Source organism: Aquila chrysaetos, chromosome 14, assembly GCF_900496995.4.
Source record: "Aquila chrysaetos chrysaetos chromosome 14, bAquChr1.4, whole genome shotgun sequence".
Taxonomy (NCBI): Eukaryota; Metazoa; Chordata; class Aves; order Accipitriformes; family Accipitridae; genus Aquila; species Aquila chrysaetos.
In genome coordinates, this window is record NC_044017.1 from 4,956,115 (window position 1) to 4,969,099 (window position 12,985).

At 37.6% G+C, this 12,985-nt stretch overlaps 1 protein-coding gene across 22 annotated transcripts in view; it reads left to right on the forward strand.

The window, feature by feature from the left end:
- DOCK9 (dedicator of cytokinesis 9) overlaps nucleotides 1-12,985 on the forward strand; it is a 137,106-nt gene that overhangs the window by 71,852 nt on the left and 52,269 nt on the right. For all 22 annotated transcript variants that reach the window (XM_030036643.2, XM_030036662.2, XM_030036655.2 and 19 more), the window contains exons 19-27: nucleotides 36-128; nucleotides 415-538; nucleotides 924-1,045; nucleotides 2,407-2,493; nucleotides 3,148-3,237; nucleotides 7,740-7,855; nucleotides 7,958-8,027; nucleotides 8,166-8,291; nucleotides 8,421-8,492. In XM_030036643.2, the coding sequence (XP_029892503.1) occupies nucleotides 36-128; nucleotides 415-538; nucleotides 924-1,045; nucleotides 2,407-2,493; nucleotides 3,148-3,237; nucleotides 7,740-7,855; nucleotides 7,958-8,027; nucleotides 8,166-8,291; nucleotides 8,421-8,492 (900 nt within the window). The remainder of the gene's footprint in view (nucleotides 1-35; nucleotides 129-414; nucleotides 539-923; nucleotides 1,046-2,406; nucleotides 2,494-3,147; nucleotides 3,238-7,739; nucleotides 7,856-7,957; nucleotides 8,028-8,165; nucleotides 8,292-8,420; nucleotides 8,493-12,985) is intronic.

The window sequence follows — 12,985 nt, forward strand, 5'->3', positions numbered from 1 at the left end:
TTTTTGTTCTTTTTTCCTTTTTTTTTTGTTATTAGTGTATCTATGGTAGGCCAGGTGGACCAGTATTTACTAGAAGCGCATTTGCTGCTGTTCTGCATCACCACCAAAATCCAGAGTTTTATGATGAGGTAAGCTACCTTTCTGAGGTAACTTCTACTGGTTTAAGTATTATGTAAAATTCAAAAATACAAGAAAATATTTGAGGATTTCAAAGTTCTTGATAATTATTTCAGTTAAATCAGACCCCCCCCCCTTTTCACGGTAAGTAAATTTTGGTAAGTTTTGTGCGTGTGATTCTTGATCTTGCTTCAAATAACGTGTAACCTCGAATTGCTTTTTAAGTGTGCAGCCAGTAAGGCATGTCACTGCTCTAGCTGAAGACTTCTACAAAGATTGTGATTCTTTGCCTTTCAGATTAAAATAGAATTGCCCACTCAGTTACATGAAAAGCACCATTTGTTGTTCACCTTCTACCATGTCAGCTGTGATAATTCAAGCAAAGGGAGTACAAAGAAGAAAGATGTTGTTGAAACACAAGGTTTGTACACTAATGCTTTACTATCAGTAACTACTGGGGAGATTTTATGAAGTATGCTTATCTGGTAACCTGTGATTTTTGTGATCCATATAATGCTTTCTAATTGCATTATACTGACTGAAAGATTTCATGAAGCATTTGAATTTAAATGTTTCAAATGTTGTTTTAGAATGTCTATCAAATGTATGGTTTTTTTTCAAACTCAGTGATGATTTATTTGCCCCTCTAATTATTTCTAATCGTTTGAGTTCAAATCATTTGGCCCTTACAGTAACATTTTTCTGGTTTATGAATTACATATCAGAAGTGTACAGTAAGACTTTTGTAAGGGTTTATGTAAAGATTCATAACATATTTAAAATTACTTGCCTTTCATGTTCCATAGTTGGGTATTCTTGGCTTCCTCTAATAAAAGATGGAAGAGTGGTGACCAATGAGCAACACATCCCAGTGTCAGCAAATCTTCCATCAGGCTATCTTAGTTATCAAGAAGTGGGTGTTGGAAAGGTATGTTATATAAAATTGCTCTAATCTTTCAAAAACAGCTGTGGAGAGAAGGTTTGGTTGTAATTCCCCAGTTGATAAGATTTAAGTAATTTTCTAGTAATTTTTTTCTTTTATAGTTGGAGTGCTTTGCAAAAACCCAAACAGAAATGGGAGACAAAACTTATGACTAATTCTGACTTTTACAAGAATTTGAATCAACCTGCCCTAATAAGTTTTTTGTTTAAATTGTTAAATACTTATTTCTGTTATTATTTAGCTGATGCACTTAGGAAATGTTTAAGCTTTATTTTTTGCACTAATAATTAACTAGAAGTTACAGTAATTTTTAAATATATTAAACTATTTTGAGTTTATGAAGATATGCAAATAATCTGAAGTCCTTTACTAAATTTTTTTTAGCATTTCATGCTGTCTCCTTTCAGTAAGTCCTTTATTCCTGAAAAAGTCTTACTCTCACATCTTGATTTTTGTGATCTTTATACTTCACTAGTAAAATTTATGGTTGTATTTTTCAAAGCAGAAAGCTTGCAAAATTGTAGTAATAAAAATGATACCGAGGAGGATACAAAATGTAAAATGTGATAGGGGATTTGACTAAGAGAATGAAATGCAGAGACAAAATTGACTCATTTTGGAGGAAGAGGCCTAAAATCAACAGCAAGAAGTGCTGCTCTCCTCCTATTCTACCACCTTTTTTAAACTCTGCTGTAAGCTTTCCAACCATCGTCTCCTTCACATCTTTCATCTTTTCACATTGTAGGTGTATTCTTTATGCCTCTGCTGTTTGTCTCTGCTCATGCCCATGGGTAGAAGGTTAGGACCAATATGACCAGTTGTAGATCTAGCAGTAAAATCTCTCCCTAACTGGTTGTCAGGGTATACAGCTGAGCATTCCCATTCTCAGTTCTTTGGAAATGGGATGGGAAGGAAGCACTGGCTGCTACCTATCAGTGACCTATGTTAAGGTTTAAACTGTGTCAGTATCTGTGGAAGTTCTTGTGTTATTTTTCTCAGAAAACTAGTAGATATTTCTCTCTAGTCAGATGTTTCTTTGCAGAGTTGTAGGGGAAACATGAAATCTGTGACTTTAGAAAAGCAATTTTGTTAGCCACTGAGGAAACTACTGTGGGGCTTTTAAAAAACATTTTAAGCTTCATAAATGCTTTTGGTAATACTGCCTGCATAATTTTCCTTTTTTTATGACTTTACTCATTGCACACATTTCTTCAACCTGGGTTTTTTTTGGTTTTTTTTTTTTTTTTTTCCTTATTAAAAGTGTTGTTTGTGGTACTATAAATAAATTGTTTTACTCTAGTATACCGCTACATTATTTTACTTTTCCTCTGCATGTATGTGTGCAGCATTCTGGTCCTGAAATTAAATGGGTAGATGGAGGCAAACAACTGTTAAAAATATCCACTCATCTGGTGTCAACTGTGTATACGCAGGTGAGTTATAATACAAATTAAACTAGAGAAAGTTGTAGGAATAATGTGTGTTTCTTATATGTGTATACAATATTTGGGAAGATTCTTAAACTCAGTATGCTGATCTCTTACTTTTTTGTCTCTTGGACACTCTGCACAGTATCTCTCCTTTCACATCAGCTGTGAAAAATAGCAGATCTTAAATGGAAGCTACTCAAAATGTGAGCCTTTTGTCTATCATTGTCATCCATTCCAGTCTGAAATTTCCTGTTAGATGAGATGTCATAGTTGTCTGAAAGCTATTTACTGGCAAGTCTACAAAGAAATGAGTCCTGTTATAGCTGCTCATAAAAAACATATTATGATTGGTTGGGATACCTAACACTAAGTATGCTATTTTCTGTATGTCAGTTTGAAGCAAATATAGGTAGTCTTTTGTATAATGGGTATTCAAAAATAACTGGAAATTTCTTATGTGTGTTAAAAAAAATAAATCAATGTTACATGTAGACTCAATTAGTCTTTGGAGTACTGCCCTTCAATTATTTTTTAAAATTGAATCTGTGGACACATATATGAATTTCTGTATATAAATATTTTCAACATGTTCTGTTTCAGATTATGGATAGTAATGTTAGATATTGTTTGATTTGTTGTTCTTTTTGTCTTTGACAGGACCAGCACTTGCATAATTTTTTTCAGTACTGTCAGAAAACAGAGTCTGGAGCTCGTGCACTAGGAACTGATCTTGTAAAATATCTTAAGGTATAAAATGGCAGTGAATAACAGATTATATTATTTATTTATACTTTTGCAAAACCTAGGACCTTCAGACATTTTCTAGGTCTCATTAATGGGATATGCAGTATAAAAAGAACAAAAAGGTACTTCCTGCCCTAGATAAATTTACAATTGCAATATAAGAGGAAACCATGAGGAAATAATGAGGCAGTATTGGTGATAATTTCAAAACACTAATGACTTAATTTGTCAAAATAATCAAATTGAACTGCAGATGGGAATGTTAAGGAATGATGACTCTTGGTTTTTTCTAAAATTTTGCTTGGGAGGTCATCATTGTTATTGATCTAATACTGCAAGAGAACTGTAGACATAGAGTGCATGGTTTCCACAGCAATTTTGTCTTAACCAGCTAGGCCAGATTTTTAATATGAAGCCCAAAATTCACTCACCTTAAAATCTATGTAAGGTATCACAAGTAACTCCTGATTTTCTTAGGCACAACAGAGTTTATTGTTGTAATTGAATACCATCAATTAATAAAACTGGACTGTCTACTCGAGGCATTCAAGTAAGAACTTAACTATTGAATGTGGCACACTTCTGAACTGGACTTGCTTTGTGACCTTGGTTATGTCAAAACCTTGGCTCTGCATCATCGTCCTTGCCCCAAGACTTCTGTGATCAACTTTGGTACAAAACAGGACACAGTACATTAACAGCAGGAAGATGGAATAAGTCTATTTGGAAATAGTTTTTTTAATATTCCCATTTTTTACTGACAGACCTGTTTTTCAGTCTTCTATTTGTGCTTATCATTCTGAAATTTTGCAATCCCAAAATGTGCTGACAAAGTATATGGCAAAAATACAACCCCTTAGATTGGATTCTGGCCATGGTATCTTTGCATCGAAAGGGTAAGGCAAAGAACAAATAGTCTTGTAGCTGAACTTCATCGTCCCCCGTGGTTACTTAGAATGGCTCGCTAGAGATGCCTCTCACTTGGGTTTCTGCTACTGACATTCTTGTTTTGATATGTCATTTCTCTGTGTTTCTCACTTAAAGTATGTCTTTTGAGTTCTTGATAATTTTCAGTCTGGAGCCATTCTTATTTCCACTGCATTCTGCAGCAGTAATTGTACCAAATAGTCCCCAACTAGATGGCACTAACACTGAGCCTGGTAGTGTTTCAGCTTTAGAAGTCAGCACTCTGCAGTATCAAGAGGCCCTACTGGAGTTAGAGACAGCTTATGTGCAGAATCCCTCCCTGATACCACACTTGCAAATCCTCTGTCGTCGTGCCACTTTTCAAAATAGTCTTTCTAACTGTGTATATGTGGTTTGCGCCCTGAAGAAATCTCTCCAATGGAGACAGAAGAGGAGAACCACCACTGCTTCGGTGTGTTTCATCTTGCCTTGAGGCCAAGGGGATTGTTCCATCTTTCCCCAAGTAATCCTTCTGAGACATAGTGGTCCTGCTGTCTGAGATTTCTGCTTGAAGAAGGGAATCTCTTTATCTCTCACTTCCTACTGTTTGTACTTTTCTGGCAAAGGATTTAAATTTATTGGTGTTCAATTTCCTCCCAAGTTCTATCAAAATACAAACAAAGGAATCATCCAGATTTCTAGAAGTCCTAGTCATTTTTTCTCATTGGTGGAGCTTTGCCTTCTTGTACTCTGGTTGTGGTTTTGAGATCAGTTGGGATGCTGAACCTTTATCATTGCACTTAACCTCTCTTTTTTTTTCTCTCCATATAATAAAGATGATATGTTCTGAGTATCTGTCATCATGAACTAGAGGTCTTAGAGTCTGACCTGTGGCTCATTGAAGCACTTTAAAATTGTCAGTGTCATTTCCATCACTTTTTTTTCAAGGGGTGTAGCCTTCCTGCTACTTGAGGTGCCAGAGAAACTGGCAGATGTTTTCTGGTAGGAGGAAGAAGGGAAGAATTGTTGCCCATTCTGGACCTCAGGGAATTGAATGTCTTTATCAATAACTTCAGGTGAAAAAACAGAATTTGCTCTTTCTGGTGCTGTAATATAAAGCAGTTGGTCTGGGAAACAATCAGATGTTACATGAAAAGAACCTTTATTACTGAAATCTCTGCATACGTGACAAGACACTACTATTAAAAAATCAGTTTGCATACCATGGAGAGCCTCTTTACCAGGGTTCTGGTAGCAGTGACTGCTCATGTTATAAGGAATGGAATGACCCTGTACTTTGTGGGCAGTTGGTTGGTTCTTACCTCAGGAACTGATGTTGTAAACAACCCTCGCTCAGTTTTTGACCTGTTTGATTCATCGGGATTCACAGTACTTTGAGAAATCTCACTATTTAAGTTTACCAGAGCTCTACTTGAATCTGATAAAATCAAAATATCTTCCAGGGACTAGCATGGTAATTTCAGATTTATCTTGCTACCCACTGACTGTCAAAAATGACAGCTGGCTGGAATCAAAGGCTTGATTCTCTTCTTGATATTCACAATTCTTGTTAGTCTAGTAGAACAAAGTAGCCATCAGATATTAAAGTATCATTTTAGGGAAAGCTCAAAAGCACACTTCCTCAGATCATTCCAAAATCGCATCGGGTAGTTCAGTCGTAATTGATCACATATATTGTAATATATTTGGGTATCTTATTCCTTTGCTTAAACACTTAATTTATTTGTATTTATATTAATTCCAGATTAGCAAAATCTTTAGGTTCAGTGACAACACCATGTCTTGCCAAAATCCCTGGGACAGAATAATGCAACTGCAGAGTCTCTTTATAACTCTTGCTTGTCATCAAACACCAGAACACTCTCACCACACAGTATGAACATGTTCCACACCACTGGATTAACACATCATATTGACTTTATTGCGTCGCTTCATGGTAACAGAAAACAAATGCCATCTTCTATGCCAACTACAAATTATGGCTATTCTCAATTCCATTGGGCCAAATTCCTGTCTAGCTGGGCCTCACAGGGACCCAAATTCTTTTTACTTCTGTGTATTGAGAGCTTGCCTTCTGTGTGTCAGCCTGTGCCTACCTGTGCCAGACTTGGCCAGCCTGAGTGCTAAATGTTCTTTAAAGATTAATGTTTCAGTTCACTAGCAACAGTTCCCTGTGGGTAATATCTATGCTATAATGGCAATGACGCATTTAAATCCTTAGGATTTACTTCTCTCCACGAAGTCAGTGTGCTACTGGCAGAGTAGCTTGGGTCACCAAACCTGACAAGCATTCTCCCTTCTTTCTGCTTTTGTCCTTCCTAACAGGATTTTGTGTAAGCACCATCTGACACTTCTAATTACAGGTTTTCTGAGACTCACCTGATTCAAGATGTTTGTATGCTCTCCTTCATGTTTCATGAGCCCAAACATCACTTAGCATCTCATAAGTTGAGCTATCTGCTTTTAGTTACCTCGATTGCTGCCTGAGAGATCAAAGGGCACAGCTACTTCTGGCAGTGTAAGTGTAATTGAATACTCAAAGGCATCAGAAGCTGGGTTATGAGTCCACGTCAGAGTCCTACTTAAAACAGCACTTTTACCAAAAAATGTCTGCATCTTGGACAAAAATGTTAGCTGAAGTTCCATTTGCATGTTTACCTGATGCTCTGATATTGAAGGCTTATAGAAAAGATGCTGTAGTGTATGATTGCTGTTTCCAAGAAAAATCACAGATCACGTAGGAAGGAAGGCTGTTTTGAGTTCTGAATAGTGTGAATGTGCATACAGGCAAACATTCAAAGACAAGACAGCTACTTAACACTGAACAGAAATGTTTGAAATGTGTTGTCTGTATGAATGTTCAGCAAATACACTCTTCTTTTTGTCAAACTCCCTTTAACTCCAGGGAATTTTGTGGCATAAAACAATGTAGGATGAAATGCCATACACTGCCTTTTATGTCAGGGTGGTTATGTCTATAATGTCTTTTGCATGTGATGGAGTGCAAAGGCATATTGTGAAGAAGTTGAGTGGTTAGTAATTCACTGTCTCTGGTTTCCAGCATTAGGTAGTTAGGGATTTTAGGTCATTGTGGTTTTTAACATATTAGTTTATTGTTTTGCAGTAAGTAGTATAACTAGTATTGCACTTATCACAGGTAAGTAATATGTATGTTTTTGTGGAACTATGCTAAATGTCTGCATTGGTGGATGAAATAGCAAAGTATACTAGGGTGTCAGTGTCAGCTTGCTGTGGTGTACAGAGGTAGTCTTTTCACTGAAACATTACTTAGTATTCATTTCAATGGAAGGGTACAAATAACTACTTCTAAAATGCTTTTAATAAAACCTAATTTTTATCCCTAACTTCTCAGCTTAATGTAGAAAATATTTACCAAATATTTATGTTGAAAACTATTCTCAATTGCTTTCTGTGCAGTATTTCAAGTAATTAATACCAAATAGTGCAAGCAGTGTGTATTTTTGGAAAAAGATTAGCAGTAAATTTTATTGTTTCAGAACTTGTGATTTAAATGCCATTGTTTCCAGGGAGTTGACAGTATTACTGCTTTCTTTTAGAGCCTTCATGCTATGGAAGGCCATGTGATGATAGCTTTCCTGCCAACTGTTCTAAACCAGTTGTTTAGAGTTCTCACTAGAGCAACTCAAGAGGAAGTTGCAGTCAATGTGACAAGGTAAAGAAGTTTAAGTGCTTCATAGAATGTAAGTGATGGCTGGGTTATCACATAAATCTGTAGCTTTTTTGTAGGCTTACGTGGTTTCTGAACTCTGTTTAGGGTTATTATCCATATTGTTGCTCAGTGTCATGAAGAAGGCTTGGATAGCTACCTGAGATCTTATGTCAAGGTAGGTAAAACTAAATTAAATGTTTCCTTTTTTAATTTCTCTAAAAAGAGTTTATTTAAATTTAATTGCATCTGTTTAATTTCAATTGTTTCATACTGTGTCATACATTCATATTATATTCTGGTTTTCCTCCTCAAGTATGCCTATAAAGCTGAACCCTATGTTGCTTCCGAATATAAGACAGTACATGAAGAATTGACAAAGTCCATGACAACAATTTTAAAGCCATCTGCTGACTTTCTTACAAGCAACAAGCTACTTAAGGTATATATCGAACTATACTTTTTACTGTATGTTCTTACCTGGTCATAACTGAAGAATAGGAACTAATTGTATTGAAATAGTTGTTGAATGCATGTGGCAATTTTACAGAACATCTTCTTTTCTCTGCAGTATTCGTGGTTTTTTTTTGAAGTTCTGATAAAATCAATGGCTCAGCATTTGATAGAAAACTCTAAAGTGAAGGTATGTCAACTTCAAAAAAAAAAAAAAGTTATTCTAAAGAGAATTTGTATAGTCTCTTCTTTCTCCATTCACGTATTTTTGTTGCATGTTAGAAGAAAAAGTTTTATGTATACATGGTTATGATTTATATATAATAACTTTATTTGTAATAAAGGGAGGGAAGGAGCAAAACAGCAGGAGAAATCAGTTGAAATATTAGATAGAAAAAAAACTACAGGGCTAGATTCAACATTACTATAAAAGAATAGAACCACCTTAAAATCCATAGAATAGAGCAGTCTGTGTAAATCATCAGACTCTGTAGTAAGATTTCTTAATACTTATGGTACGATGAAGCTGGAAGCAATAGATAACACTGTGGACTTTTGTCGAGGTTTAACCCCAGCCGGTGGCTCAGCCCCACGCAGCCGCTCGCTCACTGCCCCCTGCAGTGGGATGGGGGAGAGAATCAGAAGGGTAAAAGTGAGAAAACTCGTGGGCTGAGATAAAGGCAGTTTAATAGGTAAAGCAAAAGCTGCGTGCACAAGCAAAGCAAAACCAGGAATTCATTCACCTCTTCCCATGGGCAGGCAGGTGTTCAGCCATCTCCAGGAAAGCAGGGCTCCATCACAGGTAACTGTTACTTGGGAAGACAAACAGCATCACTCCACACATCCGTTCCCCCGCCCCTGCCCCTTCTTCCCCCAGCTTTATATGTTGAGCATGCCATCATATTGTATGGGATATCCCTTTGGTCAGTTGGGGTCAGCTGTCCCAGCTGTGTCCCCTCCCAACTCCTTGTGCCTCCCCAGTCTCCTCGCTGGTGGGATGGGGGGAGAAGCAGAAAAGCCCTTGGCTCTGTGTAAGCACTGCTCAGCAATAGTGAAAACATCCCTGTATTAATTATCAACACTGTTTCCAGCACAAATCCAAAACACAGCCCCAGACCAGCTGCTATGAAGAAAATTAACTCTATCCCAGCCAAAACCAGCACAACTTTGATGCAAGTACTACCCAAAAATGTGGGCTTTTTCCAGAGCAGTACAGTAGCTGTGATATATATAGTGTGGAAGAAGGCAAGTTTTTATCGATAACTTCTTAAACTATCTAGGGAAGTGTGACAGCTACCATTCGTTTAGGAGTTTTTAGAGTGCAAATATATGCACAAAGGGTTTGCTGTGCATGTAGTGTAGTGCATCCGTTTGCATTTAAGATGTCAAACTCCTTGCTTGTTTGAATTGATCAGCTGTTTGGGAATTCCTCAAAATTTCTAGCAAAAAGAAAAGACTTACAACTTTTTCTACTACTAATCAGTAGAAATACTGTTAATTCAAACCAAAGTAATAAAAATATTCATATGGACTTTTTTCTCTTTTTCACTTTTTTTTCCTGTTTCATAGTATCTGTTCAAATAATTCAGGATCTTTAAACATAAACTTCCATTATTGATTTAATGTTTCTCAAAGGAGTTTGTGCTTCTGTTCACTCTGTGAATGGCATGTTTCTTATTTCACCCCACTATTTCAAGCTTATTATAATTCATTAAATTAATTGTATTAATTTAATTAATCAATTCAACTGAAATGCAAGTGGAATTTTATAAAGCAGAAAACACTGCTGCTTATTTAAAGCTGAAAATTTTCTAGATGCTTCTGGAATTGAATTAAAACTTGATAATTTAAAAATTATATTGAAAAAAACAAATAATTTTTGTTGGTTTCAGTATTTACCTGACAGTACTGGTAGTACTTCTTATTTTACAGTATTCAGCTGTGTGAGGATACAGTTCTTCTAATTACAGGACGTGGTGCATCTGGGCAAGGTTTTCAAAACATGGTGTGTGTCAAACTTGAATAGCTTGAGGAATTTTTCTATTGGATTTGGTAGGTGATACTCTGAAAAACAGCACCATTCAGTTTTTGCTTGGCTAAACAAAGTTTATGTAATCTTTACTGATTTTAAGAAACCTACAGAAGTCCTCACAAGTTTGGAAACAGCATATTGGTTTAAAAAAAAACTTCAAAGAAACCACTAACTTGCTGTCATGCAAACCCATTTCCTTATTTTAATTATAACTTCCTTACAATAGGGATTACAATTTTAAATTGAGATCAGATGGTGGTTAAAATAAGTACAGTAGAATATCATCTTTTTTAAAGCAGGATTCTGTGTAAACAAATAAAAACCAAAGGCAATTTACTTTTCAGAATGACTCTGCCCGTGTCCATCATTTTAGTATCTTCTCTCATATAATCTGCATCTCTTGTATAGTGTGGTTTACTACCATTGATGAGCATTCACCTTACTACTAGTTCCTGATTTTTTTTAAAAATTTTGTTGTTGTTGTTATTTCTTTCCTCTAGAAGTGCTGTACTGACTCATTTGCTCAAAGCTAATGTGTCTTTACTGACCATGTAATCCTAATAATAAATTATATTTGAAGAGCACCAGCATGTACTTCTGAGGAACAAATTAAATTTAAGACAACTTTCATTTTAGGGAAAACAAAGTTGGTAAAGGAACAGTGTGTCAGTTACAGATGCCTGAGACTGATTTAATTACTTGTTGTTATGGAAATACAGTGTGAATTGGGGTAGGCATAACCATTACTATTGCTCAGAAAGACCTCCATCTCTTTGATGTCCAAGTGACCTAAGTAACTATAAGAGAAGGCACTGATTATTTTCTTTTTTTAGTAGTAACAACCAGTAGCTGAGACCTAATGGCCTCAGGTTTGCTGTACCTGAAAGATTGAGCAGTTCATTTTATGATTTACTATATGCTATAAATTACATGCCATACACACTGTGTTCTTTGGAGATTGATTTCTAAGGGTTGTTATAAATAAGCTTAGGATTTTCATTAAAATGCACCAAAAGATGTAGGCAGGAGACAATTCACTGTATGTTTATATTTCTGAAGATTGGTCTAGGAGTTATGACCTTTCTGTAAGTGATATTTTACATCAACTTGTTGCACCAAATTTTGTCTATTATATGCAGTTATATGATCATATAAATTCTGAAGAAGTCTTGTTCATTTTAAGTAATCTTTCTGCCCTATAAAATTCTTTAGGTAGGCTAAAAATTTATATAATTTTATTTTAATGCATGTTTGCTCTACCTCTTAACATCATAATTGTAAACACGCATTTTGTAGAAGGTAGGGTGAGAAAATAATGAGCATGGAAAGAGCATGACTCTTTTCAAAGAAAGTACTAATTGCTAGTTGCATTTTATTTATGGTTCTAGGTTGCCAGAAAGAAGTAGATAAAGCACAAAAATGTGATCTAAATACTGACGGCACTTTTAACTCTATAAGGGACCCCATTTTATTTCATAAAATAAGGATGCACAGTGAGGTTTTTTGTAGAATTAGGCAGTTCTGTGGCCATCAATCTTTCTAAGATGATAACAGTTCATGCAGAGATTTCCTTATGCGGCATTGAAACTACCAAAATGTTGCCACATTTTTTGTTAGGACTCACAGGTATAGGAGTGTGATGGGTTAACCCTGGCTGGATGCCAGGTGCCCACCAAAGCCGTTCTCTCACTCCCCCTCCTCAGCTGGACAGGGGAGAGAAAATATAACAAAGAGCTTGTGGGTCGAGATGAGGACAGGAGAGATCACTCACCAATTACCGTCATGGGCAAAACAGACTCAGCTTGGGGAAAACTAACTCAATTTATGACAAATCAACCAGAGTAGGGTAATGAGAAATAAAACCAAATCTCAGAACACCTTCCCTCCACCCCTCCCTTCTTCCCGGGCACAACTTCACTCCCAGATTCTCTACCAACCCCCTCAGCGGCACAGGGGGACGGGGAATGGGGTTTACGGTCAGTTCATCACACGTTCTCTGCTGCTTCATCCTCCTCAGGGGGAGGACTCATCACACTCTTCCCCTGCTCCAACGTGGGGTCCCACCCACGGGAGACAGTCCTCCACGAACTTCTCCAACATGGGTCCTTCCCACGGGCTGCAGTTCTTCACGAACTGCTCCAGCGTGGGTCCTTTCCACGGTGTGCAGTCCTTCAGGGGCACAGACTGCTCCAGCGTGGGTCCCCCACGGGGTCACAAGTCCTGCCACAAAACCTGCTCCAGCGTGGGCTCCTCTCTCCACGGGGCCACAGGTCCTGCCAGAAGCCTGCTCCAGCACGGGCTTCCCATGGGGTCCCAGCCTCCTTCAGGCATCCCCCTGCTCCGGCGTGGGGTCCTCCCCGGGCTGCAGGTGGAGATCTGCTCCACCGTGGACCTCCCCGGGGTGCAGGGGGACAGCCTGCCTCACCATGGTCTTCCCCACGGGCTGCAGGGGAATCTCTGCTCCGGCGCCTGGAGCATCTCCTCCCCCTCCTTCTGCACTGACCTTGGTGTCCGCAGGGTTGTTTCTCTTACATGTTCTCACTCCTCTCTCCAGCTGCCGTTTTCTGTCTGTCCCAACTTTTTTCCTTCTTAAAAATGTTATCCCAGAGGCGTTACCACTATCGCTGATGGGCTCGGCCTTGGCCAGCGGC